This window comes from Dermacentor variabilis, chromosome 6, assembly GCF_050947875.1.
Source record: "Dermacentor variabilis isolate Ectoservices chromosome 6, ASM5094787v1, whole genome shotgun sequence".
NCBI classification, from domain to species: domain Eukaryota; kingdom Metazoa; phylum Arthropoda; class Arachnida; order Ixodida; family Ixodidae; genus Dermacentor; species Dermacentor variabilis.
The window spans coordinates 14388058-14410862 of NC_134573.1; the positions used below are offsets into that span (position 1 = coordinate 14388058).

Consider the following 22805-nt stretch of genomic DNA (forward strand, 5'->3'; position numbering starts at 1 on the left):
CCTCCCGTAAATCGCCTGATACAAAGAGAAAAAGCATCATCAGTGTCATTATTTTTGTTAGTGCTGCCGTTACAAATGTGTCAACTTTGCAAAGCCTGTGCAAACGTACTTTACTACTGTCTAGGGGTGCAAAATTAGTATATTTTCGCTTGGCCTTAGTGCAACATTCGAAAACTGTGTTGTCAAATAAGTGGCAGTGAACGGCAACATGGTGATACTCCACGATTTTAGGGTTTCCGCTACCAGAAAGTGAAGTGACCCTTTGTTCCACAGCCACTATTCTGTTAACCCTAAGCTTCAAGACGTCCTGGAGAATTAGTTCAGGGGCATTGTACATGAGTTCTCCCAGTAATGGGTGATTCGATTGATTTCAAAGGAATTTCGATTCGCTCGTAAGCATGCGGCTTGAGGGGTTGTTAGTGCCTTGTAAGGATGCTGTTGCAAAAGAACTGCTTTTGTTGCAAATCTTTGCATGTTTCGGAGCGTGCATCCATATACAACAAACTACTGATATAACGACATTTTTTCGCAAAACCATTCAGTTTGTTATAATGGGTTCGACTCTATACTTGTCGGCAACTTGTCTTCTATAGGTGAGTAGCAAGATTACACTAATAATGTCAAAGTCAGAAATAGCATCAACTTGAAATATACATTTCCTTGCTTTTCCTGGAATATGCATTATTTTCCCATAGTCCCCTAAAAGCATATTGATAGTGTACTACTGTGTTTTGTTGCTGTGAGGCAAACTTGGACTAGTTCCTTGAAAATGGAATGAGCTTTCCTACTGTGCCTTCGCTCAGTTGTGTGTGGTGCTGCTGGAGCAAGTCGAAGTGAAGGAAGCACTCTTCAATTGTCCACTTCCGCTGGCTACCCAGCAAAGCAAGCCGGAACGCCTTCGTTTTTCTGGGGTTACTTTGCCCACCACACAATGCACTTCCGCTGCGCATTCATATTACTCTGGCTGGACTGTTCTGACTACCTGCGAGGTTCCGGAACGAGCCAGGATGATTTTGGTCTCGCTGCTCTCGGGACGTTCTCTAGCTAGCAGACTACAAAAAGAGGCGATGAGCGCTCGCCGCCATCTTTGTGGAGACTTGACAGATTGCAACGCGGGTACTTGAGATATTTACTTTGCTCAGCCAACTGATCAGTCACCTTTGGATTGCATTATTTCCAGCATTATCTTTCTACGGTTCTAACACACCGTTTCGCCTTGCGAGGAGGATGTAACATGCTAGTAACGGCAAACCAGTTGAAGCTTTCCTTTGTGTGTGTGTGTGTGGGGGGGGGGGGTAGGTGCATGCATGCCTGCGTGATGGCTTTTTCCCGGCCGGGAACAGTGCGCCGCGCTCTCAATCATGCCTGCATGCTATATGCATTGTGTTCCGCGCAAGTTGTAGACGCTCATTTACACACGTTACGGTGCCTTTTGGGTTTATCTTTCCCTGGTGGTATCGCTTCTCGCGCCTCTCACGTATCTCTGTTTTCTGCAGTTAGCAAAGGTGTAGCAGGTAGCGAGTATTCGTTGCGTCTCTTCATCGTTTGTTGTCGTTGCAACTTCGTCGAATGCAGGTCGAAACCCATGTGTTCTTACTAGGCCGTTGATACTAGGCCACACTTATATTAGCTTATTGCTCTTGTGATCATGACCATATTCTTTTTCGTGTGAGACTTTTCGCTGCAGCTGGTTACAGGTGGAATGGATTTTCATGCGCGAGCCGTATCCTTGGGCTCCTTCAGCACAGGTGCAGAAGAGAAGGACGATCAGCTGAAACAAACTTTCTGAAATCGAAGCCCAAGCAAGTGGGCACGGACTTTTATGCATATGAGAGGTACCCAATATCCTGCTTTTTCATGTCTTGTCAAATTATGACAAAACACCAACTTAAAGTTGCCCTTGGGCGACGTGATCGCTGCAAGTAGGCATCCTCGAGCGATCGATTTTGGAGATATGTCGGTCACACACGTGTGATTTTGCGTCTTGGCATCACATATTGGAGGCCGTTTGTTGCGTTGTGCAAAGTGAGGTGTCCAGTGTGCATTCTCTTCCAAGTCGCACGAAATATCGTGAAAGTCATTATATCCCTGAATGCAACTATATATTTTCAAGCTGGCAACGCTTAAGTGGACCTACTGCACCGACCGCGCTCCGGCCTCCCTGGCCGATGCCATGCTGAAAGCATGTTTATGTTTATCCTGTAGGCAACTGTCTTGGCATTTGATTTCGCTTTCTTGGGATTCCAGCCCACGTGACTTGCTATCAGGACCGGAACTAGCTAGGTGCCGTCCGGCTGCCAGTGGGCTGCCAGACCTCCAAAAATCGAAGAGGCTCACTGAGGGATTGAACTCATGCCACCACCTGGGGCCTGATTTGAAATGTTGGCATGAATTCATGAGGATTTATGAAGGCCTTTAAAGAGAGTAGAATACTTTGTATATAGAGTAGTCAGCAAACGGATACAGTTAAGCATTGATATAACGAACTTCAATATAACGAAGTGTGTTCGTATGTGATTTGAATACTACGAAATTTCACTGCCGCCGCTATAGAATGCCGAGGCAGATGGTCAAATGATTGAACTACAAGCGGCTGCTTGCAAACGCACCTCTCGAATCACGCACCGCACAACAAGAACGAGCACCGAAGTGAAGCCGCATCATGTTCCATATAAAAAGTGCGATAAGATCCTGTCGCGCACTGCGCACTGTGTGCTTTAGGTGCCAGTGTAAGTGTGCAAAGGTGAGACAAGAATGGTGACTTCACGAGTGCTGCCTTCCTGCAAAGGGAAAGAGGGGGATGAGAGATTGCGGTAACATGATCACGTGCACGCGAGGGGGTGGGGAGGCAGTGGAGGACAAGTTCACGCATGTCTTGGCTGTGGCTGTGCGCCTGGCTGCAAGTGCGGCTGAGTGGATATGCAGCCGCTCTCACCTTGCGTTAGAGGTAATCTGCCGCCTGTGCAAAGAGTGAACGTGCCGAGAGGGCATGGCATCATGTAGGCGGTTTTCCCATGCGTTTAGTATTGGAGGTTGCGTAATCTCGAGTTTTGGTGACCCGTTGGTGCGAGAGGCAGATGAAACATTCGCTCGCCACTGCTAGAGCTTTCCTTGATAGTGTCGTTCCATTGCGTACGATGCTATCAGCTGCGGGGGAGGAATGCACGCGAAAGCTTTGCTGGCTTCACTTAATTTCTACCGCCAATGTGAAGATATCGTCGACGCGGCACGAAACCGTATCATTTGTCGCCGACTCCCTAATTCATAAGTTTTCTTTTTTTTTTCCATAGCTCGATAATGTGGAAAATTCTGTGTGGCGACTGTACTTATTTGCATAAAAGATCGAATTTCAATACGACGAAGTTTCTATATGCGTGCAGACGACGGTGGCCCGTGCCGTTTAGTCGGAATCAATTTGGCAGTAATGAAACAAATTGCCGATTTTACCAACTTCATTATATCGAGGTCTAACTGTACAATATTTTAGGTCCTTTTAGCCAGACTGCTTGGAAAGTTGATGATGCCTTGTGCGAGATTGCTAGCCTATAGCACTAACCTCTTGAACACTTATCGCTACATTGTTCACACCGTGATGCCTATCTATAGTGCACACAACTTGTATACTCTAAGAATATATTTAAATGAATCCATATACATCAGTCAGTGTGTCCGAATATACACGTTCACTGGTGAGGGAAGTTTAATAATAACTGGAGAGGTTACCGAGCAAAAGGCTTGGAATACTATTGCATGTTTAATATGCGATTAGATATCAAAGAAAGAGAAAAGGATAAAAGCACATGTATGGACTTGCACACAAACTAGTGAGTAGACAAGTCATCACCATACACTGAACAAAGTGGGAAGTGGAGCCACTAACTGGCATCGAGAGTAAGTAATCTTGTAAAGTGATAGCTTGTTCGGCCCTGAGAAGACTAATCTTGGTGGTGTTCCCAATCGTGTTCAGCCCATTTGAGATGTAAAATATAAGACAGGCTGAAGAAGGTTGGCAGCAATGACAACTTTAAAGATGTCGTCTCAATGCCTAACAAGCTTTCAAGTCTGTGCAGAGCCATCTGCACCAGCATTAGAAAGCTTGGTTGCCAGGCAAATAACAAAAAGACTGTTAAATGTGAGATGAACATTGTTTATGTGCCACCATTGTCCTGTGCGGAACGCTGTGCGAACGACAGGTTGCGCAATTCTGAGGTGTCGGCCATCTAAGCTGTCACTGCAGGAACTGTGGGGGTGGCACAGTACGCACAGTGAGATTATAGAAGCAGCAAACATCGCTAGTAGGAGTTACACATGTGTTAGTGCACTATCTATTGACCTTTAAACCAAAAAAAAAAATTCTGCCTGAGCAACATGGAGAGAGCGGCTCAGCTGGGATGACAGTATAAACTACTCTCATAATCTTGCAGTTTAGCACTTTCTCAAATTTTTACCATTAATCGTTGTCCTCATTTGTTGCCTGCTTGTTTATGTCATGATTTATCAACTTGTGCTAATGCGGTTGTACACTATAGCTTAGTGAGGGCTAGGATTCACCTCAATTTGAACAAAGAAAGAATAAAATTGGTAAAGAACAGGTCAATATAGAGGCAGTAAGGGTAAAAGCAGAAAAATTTAAGCTGGTACTTGCTAACAAATATGCAGCCTTCGAACAGTGAGGTAATGATGATGATGACATAGAGGTAATGACTGAAACCGTAACGAGACTGGCTTCAGAGGCAGCAATTGAAGTGGGAAGCAAGGCACCAAGGCAACCACTAGGCAAGCTATCCCAAGTAACAAAGGACCTAATAAGGAAACGACAAAGAATGAAAGTGTCCAACTCAAGAGATAAGATAGATTTCGCGGAACTGTTGAAACTGATCAACAAAGCAAAAATAAGTGATATTCGAAATTATTACGTGAGAAAGACTGAAGAAGCCGTAAAGAATGAACGCAGCCTTAAATCAATGAGAAGGAAACCTGGCGTAGGACAAACCAAGATGTATGCACTGAAAGACAAGCAGGGTAATATCATCAGCAATCTCGAAGGTATAATAAAAGCAGCGGAAGAATTCTGTAGTGACATGTACAGTACCCAGAGGACTCGGGCGTATTCCATTCGAAATAATAATGAACAGGATACAGAAACTCGTCCTATAACTAGTGATGAGGTCAGAAGGGCCTTGCAATTAAGATATGAAATGAGAAAGAAGGGCAGGCGAACATGGAATAACAGTCATTTTAATAAAAAATGGAGGAGACATAATGCTTGGAAAACGGGCGGCTCCTTATACGAAGTGTATCGACTGCAAGGGTCCCAGAAAACTGGAAGAATACAAACATTATACTAATCCACAAAAAGTTCGACGAACTGAAAAATTATAGGCCCGTTAGCTTAATCCCACTATTATATAAAATATTTACCAAAATAATCTCCCAATAGAATAAGGGCAACACTGGAATTTAGTCAACCAAGGGAACAGCTAGGCTAGCTTTCGGAAGGGATACCCTACAGTGGATCACATCCATGTCATTAATCAGGTTATCGACAAATTCGCAGAGTACAATAAGCCTCTCTATGTGGTTTTCATAGAATACCAAAAAGCATTTGATTCAGTAGAGATATCAGCAGTCATAGATGCATTGCGTAATCAAGGAGTACAGACCGCTTACGTAAATACTCTGGAAAATATTGACACGTGTACTTATATTTATCGGGCGACCACGTTTCGCCGCTAACAAATGTTATCGCATAGCGCGGGACGCGGCTGAAGTTTCTGGAATCCGAAGTTTCTGGAAATTTATCAATGCTTCTATCCGCTGTCTGTTGTCGCCGAACCTTGTCTTATCTGATTTCATCGCGTGACGCGAATGTTGTAGAACTTTGTGGAAGGCACGCAGGTCCCAACGATTAGTCTGGAACATTCGACGACTGCTCTATAAAAGCCGACGCGCTTGACCCGCTGATCAGATTTTCGACGATCGCCGACTATGTTCGCCGCTCTCGTTGTGCCTTAAGTGTAGCCTGTTTAGTGGGCACAGGTTCGCCCAATAAAAGGTAGTTTTGTCTTTCACAGAATGGCTACTGTGTTCTTTAACGTCACTACCACGTGAAATATCTACAGAGATTCCACAGGGTCAGACAAGGAGACACAATCTCTCTAATGCTATTTACTGCGCGCTTGGAAGAAGTATTTGAGGTATTAAACTGCTAAGGTTTAGGAGCAAATATCGACGGCGAATACCTCGCCAACCTTCGGTTTGCCGATGACAGTGTTCTATTCAATAACACTGCGTACGAGTTACAACAAATGACTGAGGACCTTAACAGGGAGAGTGTAGGAGTGGGGTTGAAGATTAATATGCAGAAGACAAAGATAATGATAAATAACTGGGCAAGGGAACAATAGTTCATCATCGCAAGTCAGCCTCTAGAGTCTATGAAGGAGTACGTTTACCTAGGTCAATTAATCACACGGAATCCTGATCGTGAGAAGGAAATTCGTCGAAGAATAAAAATAGGTTGGATCGCATACGGGCGACATTGTCAGCTACAGACTGGAAGCTTACCATTTTCATTGAGAAGGAAGGTGTACCATCAATGTATTTTACCAGGGCTGACATATGGGGCAGAGACTTGCAGACTGACAAAGAAGCTTGAGAACAAGTTATGAACCGCGCAAAGAGCGATGGAACGAAAATTGCTAGTCATAACATTAAGAGACAGAAAGAGTGCTTTGGATCAGAGAGCAAACGAGTATAACCAATATTTTAATTGACATTAAGAGAAAAAAATTATGCTGGGCAAGTCATGTAATGCGCAGATTAGATAACCGTTGGACCATTATAGTGACAGAATGGATACCAAGAGAAGGAAAGCGCAGTAGAGGACTGCAGAAGTCTAGGTGGTGCGACGAAATTAGGAAATTTGCGGGTGCTAGTTGGAATCGGTTGGCGCCGGACAGGGGTAATTTTAGGTCGCAGGGAGAGGCCTTCGTCTTGCAGTGGACATAAAATTGGCTGCTGCTGCTGATGATGACTATGGTTATCTGTCTCCTGTATATATATGTGATGCTTGTGAATATAAATGATTGCTAAAAGTAAGTGTTTTGTCTAACTCCTTTACACTGCCCCTGTTTATTTTGTTCCCTAAAAGTCTAAAATGGAAGGTGCCCAAATTTACTCTTTCAGCTTGAATGAGCTGAAGGGGTGTCATGACTTGAATGAACAGATGGTGTGTCATGACTTGGCAAGAACTTGGAAGAAAGTTATGCTGTGCTGTGCGGTATTTGTTTCGCCTCATTGAGTGAATGTTTAGTGTGACCTCCTCTTTGATGGTAGATGCAGCACCGCACTCAGCTTGGCTGGGCCTTGGCAACAAGCAGCAATGGCCTAGCACCTGGGGATGGCTTGGCATACAGTGTCTTCTTCACTTACCACAGGCCACTGAGTCTGAGTGAGTTGGCTGTTGCTTGAACTACTTCGTTAAGACTGATGTTTGTACACCTCAGCCATGGAGACTGATGACAAGTCCTCGGAAGGCATCCACAGTACTTGCCACTTCTGTTAAAACATGGCTTTTAGTGATGCAGTTCAGCAGGCATGCATGCCCCTTGCAATTGTGTGTTTAAGTTGGTCGCGTTTGCATGTTTTTTGGCCGACATTCACCCATGTTGATTTCGGCCCAGAACTGACCCAAAATTTAGCGTGGTTGTAAACTTGTTCTGGTTTTAGTACATGAAACCCCACAATCAAATCTAATCTAATAGCTGTTACGCATTGTAGGTCAGAGGCATGCAGGATGTTTAATTCATGCACATGCAAGAAAATGATTTATCTTGCAAGAATGCTTTCCCCAAAAAATATGCAAACAAAATCCGAGGTAAGGAAAGCTGCTCTCTGTACATGCATCCGAGATAATTGCGATTTGGAGTAACCCAGCTTCTATGCGTGTCAACTACTTCCTACAGAGAGCATCACAGCGCTTGGCTATGATTGGGAGCAGATGTAATGCGTGGCCTACCTGAATATTATTTTTACAAAGTCTTTGCCAGAAACTGCATTGCCAGGTGACTGGAAAATGGCAGATGTGGTGTGTGTGCACAAATCCGGACCACACGATACACTCTTAAATAGCTTCCCATATCCAAACAAGTGTTTGTCGCAATATTTTTGAGCATGTAATCTTTAGGTATATGATGCACTATTTAGATAAATCTTTATTGATAAGCCCTCAACAACATAGTTTCTGTTGGTTTTTTTTTCTTGTTTAACACAGCTGACAGGGTTCGTGCATGATTTAACGGGTGTACTAGACAAATGTTAACCAATTTACTCCTTATTCTTGGATTTTGTAGAAATGTTCGTTGTGGTTCTACAATGAAGCTGTATGCCGCTACCTCCCAATGCATTTGTCGTGCCTGTGGGAAAAAGGTCAATCAATCACATCGGGCAGTGCGTGCCGCTTGCGCCGCTGGGTTTCTTGCTTGCGTGCTTGAAAGCCTATATTGAAAACAAAAAGAGAGGTGGAGCCCTTAAGGGGCTCCGCAATGAGTGAAGTCCCCATTCCGGGGCCCCATTGGTACAAGCCACCAGCTTAGCCCGCTGGACCGAGGCCTTCTGGGCCTGAAGGTCCGAGCAGCGTCGCCTCCCACTCCTCTCAGGTTGGGTTAGGGTTGAGGGAAAGAGCTGAATTTAGCTGACAAGCCCAAACCATGTGGTAGGTGTCAGCCACTTCCCCACAGTATTGGCACTTGCCAGTGAAGGAACAATCGAAATGTTTCAAGATTGCCGGGCACAATAAAGTGTTACTGAAAAGTCGGATCAAGATGCGTTCATTAGCCTTGCCAAGCCGTTTTGCAGGAGTTGGCTATTGGCGATGCCTATCTTTGTAAAAGGTCGTGATATCTTTGAACGTAACAAAATAGCTGCCTTCGGCTTCCAGGTACTCATGGTCTCACTGGGACGCTCGGTAGATGAGTGCTCGGGCCGCCGTGTTCGCGGCTTCATTCCCTGCTAGGCCCTGGTGGCTCGGAGTCTACTAGGCAATGGGGGGTAGGATCAATTCTCCCGTTGCTATAGTTCTCCAAAATTCGTTCCGCTATTGGGGTGACCCAACCAGCTTCATAATTTCGACAAGCCCCGCGCGAGTCGGTTATGATATATTGAAACTGGGGGTCAGAGGCAGCAAGGGCAATATCTACTTCTGCATGTGTTGAGCCCGAGGCTTTGAAAATGAGCCCATCTACTTGCTTTTTCTCGTGGGTGACCGCTGCCGTATACCACCCCGCGCGGCATGGACCGGCCACATCCACGTAGAAGACTGCGCGTTTGTATTCATAGTGGCGTTGCAAGGCGTCCGCCCTCGCCTGGCGACGACCACTGTGGTCTTCCCTATCCATCTTTATGGGGAGGGGTCGAACTCTGATTGTGCGTCTCCAGAGCGGGCACTCGGACCCGCTCCTGAATGTGAAAGCTGTGTTTCACGTAGAGCCGGTCCAGCAAATGCCGTCCCGACTTTGTCTCAGCTAGGCGTGTGTATTGGCTGGTAAGATGAGCTTCCTTGAGCTCCTGAAAGGTGTTCACTACTCCCAAAGCGCGAAGTCTCGAGTTCGAAGTTGCGACAGAGAGGTCAAGGGCCCCCTTCATCACTTTGCGGAGGATGACCTCGAGTTTGGCTTCATCATGTTTCCCCAATGGAGATAGGGGACCGAATATAGAATTCGGCTGGTTACGAAAGCACGAGCTAGCCGCACAGCATCCCTGCTTCGTAATCCCCCTCTCTTGTTGGAGACACGCCGGACCATTCGGCCCACTCGGTCCCCACCCTGCGGAGCTTTTCTAGTGTTGTGTCGACTCTTCTTCGGTTGTGGATAAGGAGTCCGAGAATTCGGAGGTTCTTGGCCTCATGTATGGGACCACTAGCCAAAGAGAGACGTATTTATGTAGTGTCCTTAGGTGTTGTTCTAAGGTGCACAAATTCTGATCGTCGGCGTACAGCGCTTACCGCACGCCTTCAATACCGTTTATTTGGGCCGGGAGATGCACCATCGCATGGTTAAATAGCAGCGGGGAAAGCACAGCGCCTTGTGGCGTCCCCTTAGTACCCATTTCGTAAGGTCCATATTCAGTGTCTTGGATTCTGACGAGCGCGACTCGATCCGTCAAGAAATCTTTGATATACTGAAATGTGTTTTTGCCACAGTGGGTCTCACTGAGGTGTGCTAAGATAGTGCTGTGTTTAACGTTGTCGAATGCTCCCTTTAGATCTAAGGCCAGGACAACTTGGTCGTTGTGAGGTTGTAGGTTGTAGTATGTCGTGATTGAGTTGTAGTAATGTCTTGTGCCGACTTGTGTGGGTGGAAACCGAACATGGTGTCTGCAAAAGTGTTATGCTTTTCCAAATATTCTGAGAGCCTATCTCGCACTATCGTCTCCATTAGTTTGCCCACACACGATGTGAGCGAGATAGGTATCAGGTTGTCCGTGTTAATTGGTTTTCTTGCAGTACCACTCGATCGCGCTCGCCTTTGCTCATCTGCAAAAAATATGAGGACATCTGCCCAGCGGTCGATTTAGTCACCATTGGCCTCCTTGAGCCCTTGGGTTCAGCGAGAGCAGGGAAAAAGTAAACATGTCGGAAGTGGAAATTAGTAAGAGGCGACTGAAAGGCTGGTGGATGAAAAGTAAGGAAACGACAAAAAAAAACGAAGACGTACAAAAGCAAAGTTTTTCTTTCTTAACTTAGGTAGGACATTAGGCAGTATAATAGCAAGAGCTTGGTGGCGCAACGGACCGCCCGGTTCCAAAGGGGACGCTCATAACATCCATGCATCCATCTTGCAGCAACGGCACTGCTGGCAATGCAGGGGCAAAAAAGAACAAGAATGCTCACTTTCGCGCATAGTGTACATCGCCATCATTTCTTAGTAAAGGTTGCGGTTGCATAAGCTGTAGTTGCGGGAAGCTGCAACTGTAGCTTATGTACTAGCTTTAGCTTATGTAGCATGCGGGCAGGCAGGTGCGCTGGACAGGGTAGGCAGGCCAGTTTTTTTCAGACCAGGACGCTGTCACACATCCGGCAGCGCATGCCGGATGGCCAGAAACAACTTTGGTGCCATTATAATGACACTGTTTTAGCATTTATATTGAATCAGGCCTAATCAAGTATGACAAGAGAAATTATTGAGATGTATCAAACTGAAGAAATAAAGAAAGGTGTGTGAGCATGCCTTCAGTGGTGTTACTCTAAGAAGAGACGCAGTTTGGCGAGTTATAAAGGTAACTGTGTGAAAGTGCTAGCAAGTTGCGATTAAGCTCCTTTGACAAGTATTGGTGCCTTGGTGTGTGCCTCTCATTGTTGACATTGTCTCTGTTTTTGATCACACGGTTATATATATATATATATATATATATATATATATATATATATATATATATTGTGCGCACGCAAAAATAAAGATTTGTTGTTGCTAGTTAGCACTGTGTGTGTCGAAATTCTTCTCGGTGCTCATCCTGTCATGCTGTAGAGTGTTAACATTAAAATTTGAAGATTTAGACAATAACATCATGAGCCATTCCACTCTGTGAAGGTGGATGACCAGCGAAGCTGTGTAGCACAAGACAAAGAGGCGACATAGAATTTTGAGCAAAGGCACAAATACATTTATTGTCTTGATCGGTGGTCATCGTAACGTGTACGCACACAGATATTTATACACCCGCGTTCATTCGTGCCGTACATTAGTTATATACATTTGTTTTTTTCATTTTGCTATACATTGAGGGAAAGAACTTGAGATCGTAATCAGTGCACCAACTGGCAGTGTGCCAGTGCCTTCACAGGAGGTACAGTATGGAAACGCTTGTAAAGGTCGCCACCGCTGTGCCTTGTAGCAATCGACCATAAGGTGGCGCTACAATCCACGGAAAGGGCCATGTATATAAGTGATAAGTGGCTTTGGGGAGAGGAAAAAGATTGTTTTCCACTTGATAGTAGTCCGCCTAGTTCCTTGACTCCTGTGTTGAACATGGTGTCAGAAGTGGGGTCTTCCCATTAACGCTGGCATGACCACCCCCGCCGAGGCCACCGAACCAAAAGTGCACATCGTTCAGCCTAGCGCATTTAATCTGCGCACCACCCAGAGAACTTAACGTTTTTAAACGCGGGAGAATGGCGAACATGGATATCAACGTTCGAGGATTACACTTTCATCGCCGGCCTCCACAGTGCCAGCGATGAGGCCCACACTTCTTTAGTGTATGGGAACGCAAGCCAGGACTATTCTTTTGTCCTTGGAGGTGTCAACACCGGAGGTGCTTTCTTTCACTGCCGTCAAATAAAAGTTGGACTTAGACTTTGTCCGTCCAGTAAGCGAGATATACTGGATGTCCTTTCCAACGCCGCACACAGCAGCCAGGCGACTCTGTGGATGACTTTTTTATAGCATTACCCAATTTGGTAATGCGCTCTAGCTATAACAGCCCGCTCATCAAGGACCGCCTTGTCCACGGCAGATTTGTTGTAGGCATACGTGACGAGAAACTGTCTTGTCAATTCTACCAATGCACAAAACTTACCGCTGAGGAAGCGGTGTGCCAAGCGCCGATACACGAGGATGCAGAAAAAGAGTGGTTGTCACGTGCTAGATTGACAGTGGATAACACTCCTGGCAAAACGCTAAACATTGACTTGGCGAACACCGAGCACCCGGCTAGGTTATCGTGCGGCTTTTGTGGCTTCCAGCGTCACTCTCGGAAACACTGCCGAGCCAGAAAATCAGTTTGCCATTACTGTTGAAAACTAGGACATTTTGCCGAAGTGTGCATGAAGAACATAAAGGTGCTACTGAATTATATCGGACTTCACAATGTGTGGACAGGCTGTAGATGCTTCGACAGGTTCGGCAGGAAACTGCTGTAGAAGTTGATGAGGCCCACGTAGCTCTGAAGCTCTTTGTTCTGGGGCTTAGGCGCCTTAAGCACAACATCACTTTTGCGGTGAGCCGTGGCTAGGCCAGTCTTGGAAATGACATGTCCCAAGTACTCAACACTGGGGGCCAGGGAAATGCACTTTTCCAGCTTGCGCTTCAGACTGGCGTCCTGCAGCCCTGCCAGGACGTTGTGCAGGCTCTGCAGGTAGTCCCCGTCGTCGCTGTCAGCAACCAGGATGTCGTCCAAGTACACCACCACGTGCCTCATGCCCCTGAAGAGGTTGTCCATCTCCCTCTGAAATATGGCTGGGGTTGAGACCACGCCAAAAGGTAAGCGCGTGTACTGGAAGAGCCCCAATGTTGTCCATATTGTGACATACTTCCGGGCGGCACCTTGGAGCACCAGCTGCTGGCAAGCATCTCTCAAGTCGGGCTTGGTGAACTTCTGTCCACCGGACAACGCTGATCAGAGATCTTCAATCCGGGGCAACGGGTACTTCTCGACAGTCGCGACGGGGTTGATGGTAACCTTGAAATCCCCGCAGATCCTGACACTGCCGTCTCGCTTGAGAACTGGTACGATGGGAGTGGCCAGTTCAGATGTCTTGATGGGCACCAGGATGCCCTCTCGCTGTAACTGTTGCAGCTCCTGGGTGACCCCGTCCTTCAGGGCGAACGGTCGTGGGCGAGGCTTGAAAGAACGTGGCCGGGCTCTCTCAGGTACATAGATGCCAGCCGTCATGCCGGCCAATGTGCCCACCCCTGGCTGGACGACTGGCGCACAGACGACGGTACAAGCCCTGTGTGCCACATGTCGAAAATCGGCAGGTCCTCGGCCACGACGTGGAGCCTGGCTGCGGAAGAACTCGAGTCTGTTGTCGCTCGCCCCCGCCGCGTACCCTTGCGACGGCTACCTTGGCCGCGGGCATGTGTGGCACCTGGGCTTGAACGAGGCTGCTGCTGCTGTCCTTGGTTCGTCCTCCCCCTTCGGCATACACGTGCCAGGTGCCCAGTTTTCCCGCACGTGAAGCATTGTGCTTGAGAGAACTGGCATTGTGAGGGGGAGTGCGCACCACCACAGCGACCGCAGGTACTGCCCTTTGTCGCCAACTTGTTGACCGCCGCTTCCGCGGATGGTGAGACATTTCCAAGGGCAATCTCGCCGGCATCCTTGGCGGCAGCTTCCATTGCCAGCGCTGCCTTCACGGCGTCGTCCAGCGAGCGTTCGAGAAGCTCAAGGAGTCGCGTCTGCATGGCGGGGTTGTTGATGCCGCAGACGAAACGGTCCCGAAGCAGCGACTCCAGCTGGTCCCCGAAAACGCAGGCACTCGCTAACCCTCGTAGCGCAGCATCGATCTGCTCGAGGGCCTCTGCTTCCCGGCGGATCCGGTTGTTGAAGCAGAAACGCTCCATTAGTGTGGACGGTGCTGCGTTGAAATGAGAGCGCAGTATGGCGAGCAGCTCACCCAGCGTCTTAACTTGCGGCGTGGCTGGCTTGAGAAGGTCGAGCAAGAGACTGAAGACGCGGGTCCCGCAGCTGGCCAGGAAAATCTCTCGCTGTTTGGCCTCGGGTGTGTCGTTTGCCCGGAATAACACGTGGACTTGTTCCTCGTAAATTAGCCAGGCGGACCCGTCTCCCTAGAACGGCTCCACCCTTCCGTACAGCGGCATGGCGGCAGTAAGGGTGGTGTTTCGCCACTCGCGGCGGCGTGGGACGATCCGTGGGTACTCGTTGCCAGTGGCACGATCCACCCGGCTTCGTGAACATGTCAGGGCTCGAGGCACCCTCCGTTAGACAAATGCTCCGCAACATGGTCGTGACGAACGATAACTGACCGCTGAGCAGCTGTGCTCGTCGCATCTTATTGGGTGCGGTGCGCAATGTTGCCTACCGAGCATGGCAGGCCACCGAGCCTGGCGGGCCAACGAAGATTATGCCCGAGGGGGCGTCACATGCGTGTTACACGTAAGGCTCCTCCATAATAAGGTAGCGACATCTGCCGCGCGCGCCACCTAGGAAGTTCCTGTAGCAGATGGCGCCCAAGCTAAACCGTGGCGTCGCGGCATACGTGACGTGAAACTATATCTTCACACGCGCGGAAATAAAACCTGCTGCTGCCTAACTGTGGTGAAAAACGAAAGGGCCCGAACTGCTACACCTAGTTCTCTAATTTCAAATGAGCGCTGAAAGAAAGACGCTCAAGAGAGCGGAATGAATGCTTGATCGCCTCGATTCCGCATGTTTACCTTTCGTTAATTTGCGCTCAATCACCGCGTGAGCCTTGGTGATTGTTTGCGCTTAATCCCGTTTGCTCGTGAATTCCTTTGCTCCTAAGTGTGCTGCGTACACATAGCGGTTACATTGAACGAATAATTCGTGTTAAAAAGGCTGACAATCGCTTGGACCGAAAAACTTTCGATATAACGTCGCTGAAACGTGCGACCTTCACGTCAACTAAACAACATCCTGTGTGTGTGTGGAAACGAGTGCGCCAACAGTCTTCTTGCCGATGGGTGTGTCTGTCGTGTAGCGATTACACGACGACTGTTGTGTTTTGTGGCTCAGTGCTACGAGCCAGTGCAACTGTGGTGACATTCTGAAGATGCGGTATGGATCGTGTCAGCGAGTATCCTCGATCCTGTTCGGGCTCCCAGCGCGATCTAATCTCGCCGCACACCAACGTCGAGCTTAGTGAGTGCGCCTGTGTGACTGCGATTGCCTGTTCTCGTGAACCGTGAGACGTCGTCGCCACGTAAACTTGATTCATGACGCGCATTGTTGTGTTTATGCATTTTCGCCTCCTTGCACCGCTAAAGCCGCGTAAGAATTAGAGGGCCCTTACACGAAAGGCACGCGGGTTGGCCTAGCTATTACTGCACTGTGTTTTCTGGCGATCCGTGTGTCGGCATTTTTCTGATGTTAATTTGCAGTTGTGTGTTTTTCATCAGTAATATGGCATCGCCGATTACTGAAATATCTTCGAGTGTAAGGGAAACTTGGAAGGAACGAGCTCGCATGTGTATGTAATGTACTTTGATATATTGTATTCTACTTTATTATTGGTTGGCCAGTAGCAGTGGCTATGCAGGATTTGTTTTTAAAAGCAGAGTAATGCAGGCACTTAGGAATATTTCCAGAAGAGGCTTATAGCCCCGAAAAAACACAACACACAGCAAGCGAAACGGGACAGGCGCAACTTCCAACTGTTTATTCACGGCGTATGCGAATGAATATAAGGACAAAAAAAAAAGATGGGTAGCAAGAACCACACATACGCACGAGGTTTTTACAAAAAGCGGATAAAGATAGGTGAGGTACACACGTATCTCACGCACGTGTATCTAAAGAAGCAGTTTCATTCTTATAAATGGAGATATATGGGGCGCTAACACAATCGCTACAGTTTCTTTCAATATAGAAGGCCTCCACTCCTTATTCATTCGCATACGCGGTGAATAAACAGTTGGAAGTTGCGCCTGTCCCGTCTCGCTTGCTGTGTGTTGTGTTTTTTCGGCGCTATAGCCCTCTTCTGGAAACATGCACCAACTAGCTCCCCAACAAGTATTACTCACTTAGGAATATATTTATTCACATATGCAATGCACAAAATACGATTAGGATATGCAGAGTTGGAAATGACTTATTGGTCATATTGTAAAGCGCAGTTAACAACGCACGCACAAACACAGGAAAGTGTAAAAGTAGAAATCGCTAATGAAATTTGTGATTTTTTATCGCACGTAACGCAATGCGGATATTTGTCAGTGAGTTGGTGCGCTTCTGCCGCATTATTTACTTGCATGCCAGGTCATACTGCACTTGCTAATTCAACGGGCTCATAATGCACTAAAATCAATAATCACCACAAACTTAGGCCGTCAACATTCATGCGCGCGAATGAAATGCTATGGAATCTCTGTACACACACGTGTATACTTTCTCTCGCAGCTTCGTATCGCTCTACGTTACTTTCCTCGCATAGTCGTGCAGTTATCAATGGTTCAGCCCTTCCGTCCAATTCTGTGCAACCATACTTCTGGTTAGATTCTGGTTGCCGCGCGGGATGCAAAATAACTTCTTGCTATCCTTCGTACGGTTCCGGCACCCAACCGCACAGCAACAAGGCATTTCGGTCATCCCGGAACAGAATTACCGCAGCAATGAGCATTGCACAACAGGCGAAACGCGGGCACTTCGCCCGGCGCGCAGGAACTTTCATGGCGGCAAAGGGGCGGAGCAAGGTCACAAGTCACCGATCAGCTATCGCTGGCGTCGTCGGCTGGATCAAAGCCTTTCTCTACTTTGAAATTATTGAGGGACTTTAGTTACTCGGGTTTTCTTCGGTCTTGGTGACGTAAAATGCTTTCACTGTAACGAATGAGATTTGGTTTCCAAGTCATACCCGTACACCCTAGACGCTTCACCAGTGATTATGGTGTTCATGAAGTCGAGATCAATGTTTGTGGAATCCTGCATTTCCTGTGAGACTTCAACACGAAGTTGTTTCTGCTCCACCGTGAGCAGCTTCGGCACGAGTTTCGCAGCAACTCTCTTCATGGCCCAATCTTCGGTCATAATGGAATGTGCAGAAAAAGTGCCTATGCCCACCTCTACTTCAATTTCTCGGATAGTCACTCGACGGTCCCGCATCACGACAGCGTTCACTTCAGCAATGACCTGGTCATTTCGGCATGTCGATGGCCGACCGGAGCATGGCTCGCTCTCCACCGATGTGCGGCCGTCTTTAAACCGGTTTAACACTCCTTAATTTGTGTGCTGCCCATAGCATCGTCACCGAAAGCCGTCTGAATCTTCCGAATGGTTTCCACTTTGCTGTCGCCCAGTTTCTGACAAAATTTGATGCAATAGCGCTGGTCCAGTCGCTGCGTCATTTTCCTTGCAATAAAAAACCGACGAGAGCGCTGCGCACTACCTCACTCAAACGCTGGGTCCTAGCGACTGACGCTATCAGCAGGCGGGAAAAAATTCGCGCATGCGCTTGAAGGTTCAAGGTCAGCTGATGCAAGCGCGCTTGTTTCATATCCATCAGGTGTTCACAAAAAAATAAGGTCTGATACTTTTCTAACAGACCTCGTACTTGTTTTCTTTCTCAGGTGACCACTTTTCCCGAGCTAACAAATGTTAAACATTATCGTTCAGTTCGAGACGTGCCTGCACATATCGGAAGTTTCTCAAAGATTATTGGTAGTACTATTTGCTGTCTATTGTCACCGAAAGTGGGTAATCTGATTGTATGCCTAACGAGGATTGGGCAGTACTTACCGGCAGCCGTGCAGGTACCACCAATTACTCTGGAACCTTCGACTCCCGTATAAAAGCCGATGTTCTTTACCCGCCGATCAGGTTTCGCTGATCGCCGACTCTATTCGCTCCTATCATTGTGCTTTGAATGTCAGTTGCTGTTAGGAGCACAAGTTTGCCCAATAAAGAGTTTTGCTGCCGGGTACTTAGCTGTCGCTACGAAGTGACCGTACTATATTTCAGAACGGCGCATCAATTTTGGTAGCTTTGTTTTGCTCAATGGGGGCAGAATTGTGATATCGCTTTTTGTTGTAAAGTTGGAACGTTAATGTTTCATTTTGTTTTGTATGTTCAGCTATTCAACAATTTTTCAAAGGTTTTCCTTGCTAAAATAGAAAAATGTTAACTTTTAAATGCATCAATACTGATCAAAATCACTGCACTGGATGTCGAGTAAAATAATTTCGCTGTGTTTAGAGGCTCCTCTACCCGCATAGCGATACTAGAATACTATTGGCTGCACCTGAGCTGCATCCAGGCATAGTGTTCTGTCAAGCACTGCTTTACTGATTTTAAGTCTAGTAGTCATGCAATTTCTATGCACGCACCTATGGCCTACTGTTTATGTCAATGCACTCCTTCCCCGAATCGCTATCAAATCACACCTGTAGGTGTCGCATTTTGTGTCATGCACAGCAGTGGTCCTGATAATGCATGGTGTGCTGCATGGCTTATCACTTTAATCAAAGAACTAGGTTTGAATGTTTTATCAAGAGGTTGCAGTGATCTTAAAAATTGGAAACAACCATATTTGGTTCTTGGAAATGATACCAGTGGGCCTAACCATTTGGGGTACTTTCTGTAGGGCTAGCTGGTGTGTCAGTTGCACCCCTGTTCTAATACTTAACCATCTGCCACTTCATATTATGTGTAACTATAATTTTGGTATTTGAAAGTCGAAACGAGTTTCTCAGCCATTGGTATTTGAGTCCAACTTAAAATATTTGCACACACCTTGTTGTGACGAGTATCTATGAAGTGGTCTTCTGGCTGTGGACTGCATGCATACTTTAGTTTGAACATTGTGATTTAGTGTCAGCAATATTGGTTAGTAACACGTTACTAACACCTCTTGTAGCCATAGTGGCAAATGTACAAAATTTTGTCTGTGCTTTGTCGCGTGATGTTAAGGTTGTGGGATCGTTCTCCACCTGCGGCAAGTTGTTTTTTTCATCCACTTTCATTTCCATTAATTTATCGTTTCTTTATTTTATTTATTAAGCACAAGTAATTCCCCCTGTGTTGTCCTTGGTGTCAGTGTTTGCTGGCTTCTTATGATATGACTAATAAAAATTCGGCCCCTCATTTAACCCCCTTTCTTCTTGTTTATTGTCTGAGCTAGTTGGTCATTCATAGAACAACATATTCAGCAGGCAACAGGGACAGTAGGAGAGACAACAGTGAAACCTACCTTTTCTGCTAATTTATTGTGCCACAATGTATACAGTTGCCTGGAGAGCCAAATGACACGGCTTTCTGCCAGTGGTTGACGAGGTTGTCTAGTATAGCAGCCCTGACAGTAAATTATTGATGGCATCTGTGCAGCTCTTTGGGAACGGATGACGCAGTATGAGCAGGACAACGATGTCATCCTTGCTATCAAGAAGCTGATTGTCCTTATGCCAACGTCGTGCTACATTGAACCGGAGTTGGGAGTTGGTGGTGATGAGGACATTGAAGTGGCCAACCGCATGGACGAACTGAAGATTTCTCGAGCTGGCACTCGGGAACGCAAATACACCAACACTGTATACAAGATACGGAATGGTGATGACAGTCCGGTATGTCCTTGCTAAGCTTGTGTGTTTCTCCTCACGTGTGCAGCTGCATGGAGTTCGGCCAGCATTGCATAATCCAGCAAACAGCTATTGGTTGCGAAAGAGCTACATTGTCCAACAAGTGCTTTACGGACATGGTCAAACACTTTGAAACAGCTTGTTGGGACATGTGTAATGAAAATTAAATAGGACAATCCACATAAAAAAAAGACAGGAGCTGAATTACTTTGCCCTCATCCATTATACTTACGAATACAGTGTGTTTAACTTAGTGTGCGTAATTAAGTAGGCGCAATGCTTGTATGATTCCTCTTGGTCTACTGTGTTACTGGATGTGCTTTAAATAATCACAATAGTTGTACTTTCACGGCTAATTAGTAAAAGAACATTCAGATAGCGTGCACTTTGATGATTGCTGTTAGTGAAGCTCTTAATAGAAGTGAAATCAGAAATGTGCAGCAGTTTTCAGTAAAAAACATGTCCCGTAGTCTGCCCATAATGGCCATCACCTGTGGATCCTTACGTTTCAAAGGGAAGGTAAGTTTTAGCCAGGGGCGGTATGTTTGAGCAATCACTTCCAGTGGTACTATCGCTGATTTGTGAGTTTTCGCATTTCTCTGCACTGGATGCGTCTGAAGTAGACAGGTGAAAACGTTACTAGCACTCTGCGAAGATGGTGAAGTTGGCACAAAAATACTCTAATCTGGAACCGCATACTGCATTTCTCGATAGTGAAAATGCGACGCGTCACCAAACAGTTGTGCCGTCACCAACGCGAGGGCATCCACATAAAGGGAGTGGTAAGGCATGCCCACACCACGGCAAAGCTTCCATGATACTGCGAATGCAATCAGCGGGTTCTTCTGTTCATGCATGGATATTTTATTACAGTAAAACTGTGTTAATTTGCCCCCTGTTAATTTGTATATTCAGCGTCCCTGCTGTGTCAGCAAACCTTCGTTAATTGGGCACAAAATTGTGCATGCACCGGTTAATTTGGACTGGAGGCAAGCCAATGACAGTGCTGGTGTACAACTGAAACAAGTTTTTGGAGCATGCATTGCTACTTTCATCACTTTTCAAGGGCCAGAAATGCTGGAAACTGATTTTCTTTCCAAAAATGTACGATATGTGGCACTGCTATACGTTCGAGGTAAGGTTTTGTATCATCCATTGCAAGTATTATCAGTGTCAGTGTGTGCGGTGCTACTGCACTGTCGCTCTCTGCTGCTATGGCTGTAGCGGCTAAGCACGCGAAGTTCATGGCCAAGGACAGCAATCGAAGTAAGAATTGTCAAAAAACTCAAAGACACCACTTCCAGAGAAGAGGTGATGCACCATTTCGATGTAAAAAGAAGCCTGCTCTCGACAGACATCAAGGATGAGGCACAAATAGTGGAAGCCTTTGAGAGTGAGAAATTTAATGCCAGTCGGAAATGTTTGCTAACCGCAGCCCACCCACCCCTGCAAGAAGCATTTTTGTGGTGGATATTGCTGCTGATGTGACATGGAGCTGCTGTGGAGTGGACTGCTTATCTGTGCGCAAGCAGAGATCTATAGCATCCAAATGAATATAGGTTCGTTCAACATGTCAGAGGGTCGGCTTGCGGGTTTTAAATACAAGCATGGCCTTGTGTTTAAGACCGTGTACGGGAGGAGGGGTGAGATGGACGAAGAAGTTGTTAAAGCTTGGCGAAACAACGCACTTAAAGTGCACATGGCAGCCTACAACCCGAACGACGTCTTTAACACCGACGACACTGCACTCTTCTTAAAGTGTTGCCAGACAAAGCAACTACAATAAAATGGGGTCCTTGCACTGGCAGTAAAACAAGCAAGGCTCAGCACGTGACAATGCTGTTGGCAGCAAACGTAACGGACACAAGGAGCCTTCCACTTCTCGTCATCGAGAGGGCGCTGAAACCGAGATATTTTTACATCAGGCACCTTTCTGTTGGGTACTGTGCGAATCGCAAAGCATGGATGAATTCAGAGATATTTCGTGCCTGTCTGCAGGACCTTTTTCCACGCTTCAGTGCCAAGAAATGCAAGGTACTGTTCATGGGGGGCAATTGCACCGCACACTGCAATGTTTCGAAACTGGAGGCAATCCGGCTTGTGTTTCTTCCTCCCAGCACTAGCGCTGCCCTTCAACTGATGGACCAGGGAATTCTCCAATATGCCAAGAAAAGGTATTGTAAGCAAGTGATAGAGCACATGCTTCTTTGCATGGACCGGAAGCAGCAGTACAACATCACGCTTTTGAGTGTGACACATATTTTTATGCCCCTGTGGGCAAATGCGCTGGCAGAAGTGGTGACAGTTTTAGACATAGTAGATTTGTGCGGGCCAAGACATTTGAAAGCCCGCAGTCTACGGCGCCAGAGAAGGAAGATGACGATGGGGCATTTGTTGGCCTGTTCCCCTCGGAAGTTCAGCTTGCCAGTTACGTTGCGATGTCGTAATCGCTGGCCAGTTAAGCGATGATATCATCATCGATGCCCTCAGTGTGGCGGATGAGGCCTCCGATGAAGAAGACCCGTGTGATGTACTCATGGTGCGTCGCACTGCAAAAGAAGCCATGGATGCTCTGTCTGTTTCAGAAAAGTTCTGCTATGATGCTCCGTGCAACACGCTTGAACTGAAGGAATTGTCACATGTATGAAAAACCGTTCTGTACATAGCAGTCAACAATGCACTAGCAGCCGTATACCACCGTGTGTTTGTTTCTAACAATTAAAACTTGTTTCATTCAATACGGAGCCTATATAAAAA

At 46.7% G+C, this 22805-nt stretch overlaps 1 protein-coding gene across 3 annotated transcripts in view; it reads left to right on the forward strand.

The window, feature by feature from the left end:
• Sting (transmembrane protein sting) overlaps nucleotides 1-22805 on the forward strand; it is a 399550-nt gene that overhangs the window by 325012 nt on the left and 51733 nt on the right. The window contains exons 5-6 of one of the 3 annotated variants that reach the window (XM_075694789.1): nucleotides 7339-7453; nucleotides 19798-20033. In XM_075694789.1, the coding sequence (XP_075550904.1) occupies nucleotides 7339-7453; nucleotides 19798-20033 (351 nt within the window). The remainder of the gene's footprint in view (nucleotides 1-7338; nucleotides 7454-19797; nucleotides 20034-22805) is intronic. The other 2 variants (XM_075694790.1, XM_075694787.1) reach the window with 2 other exon arrangements.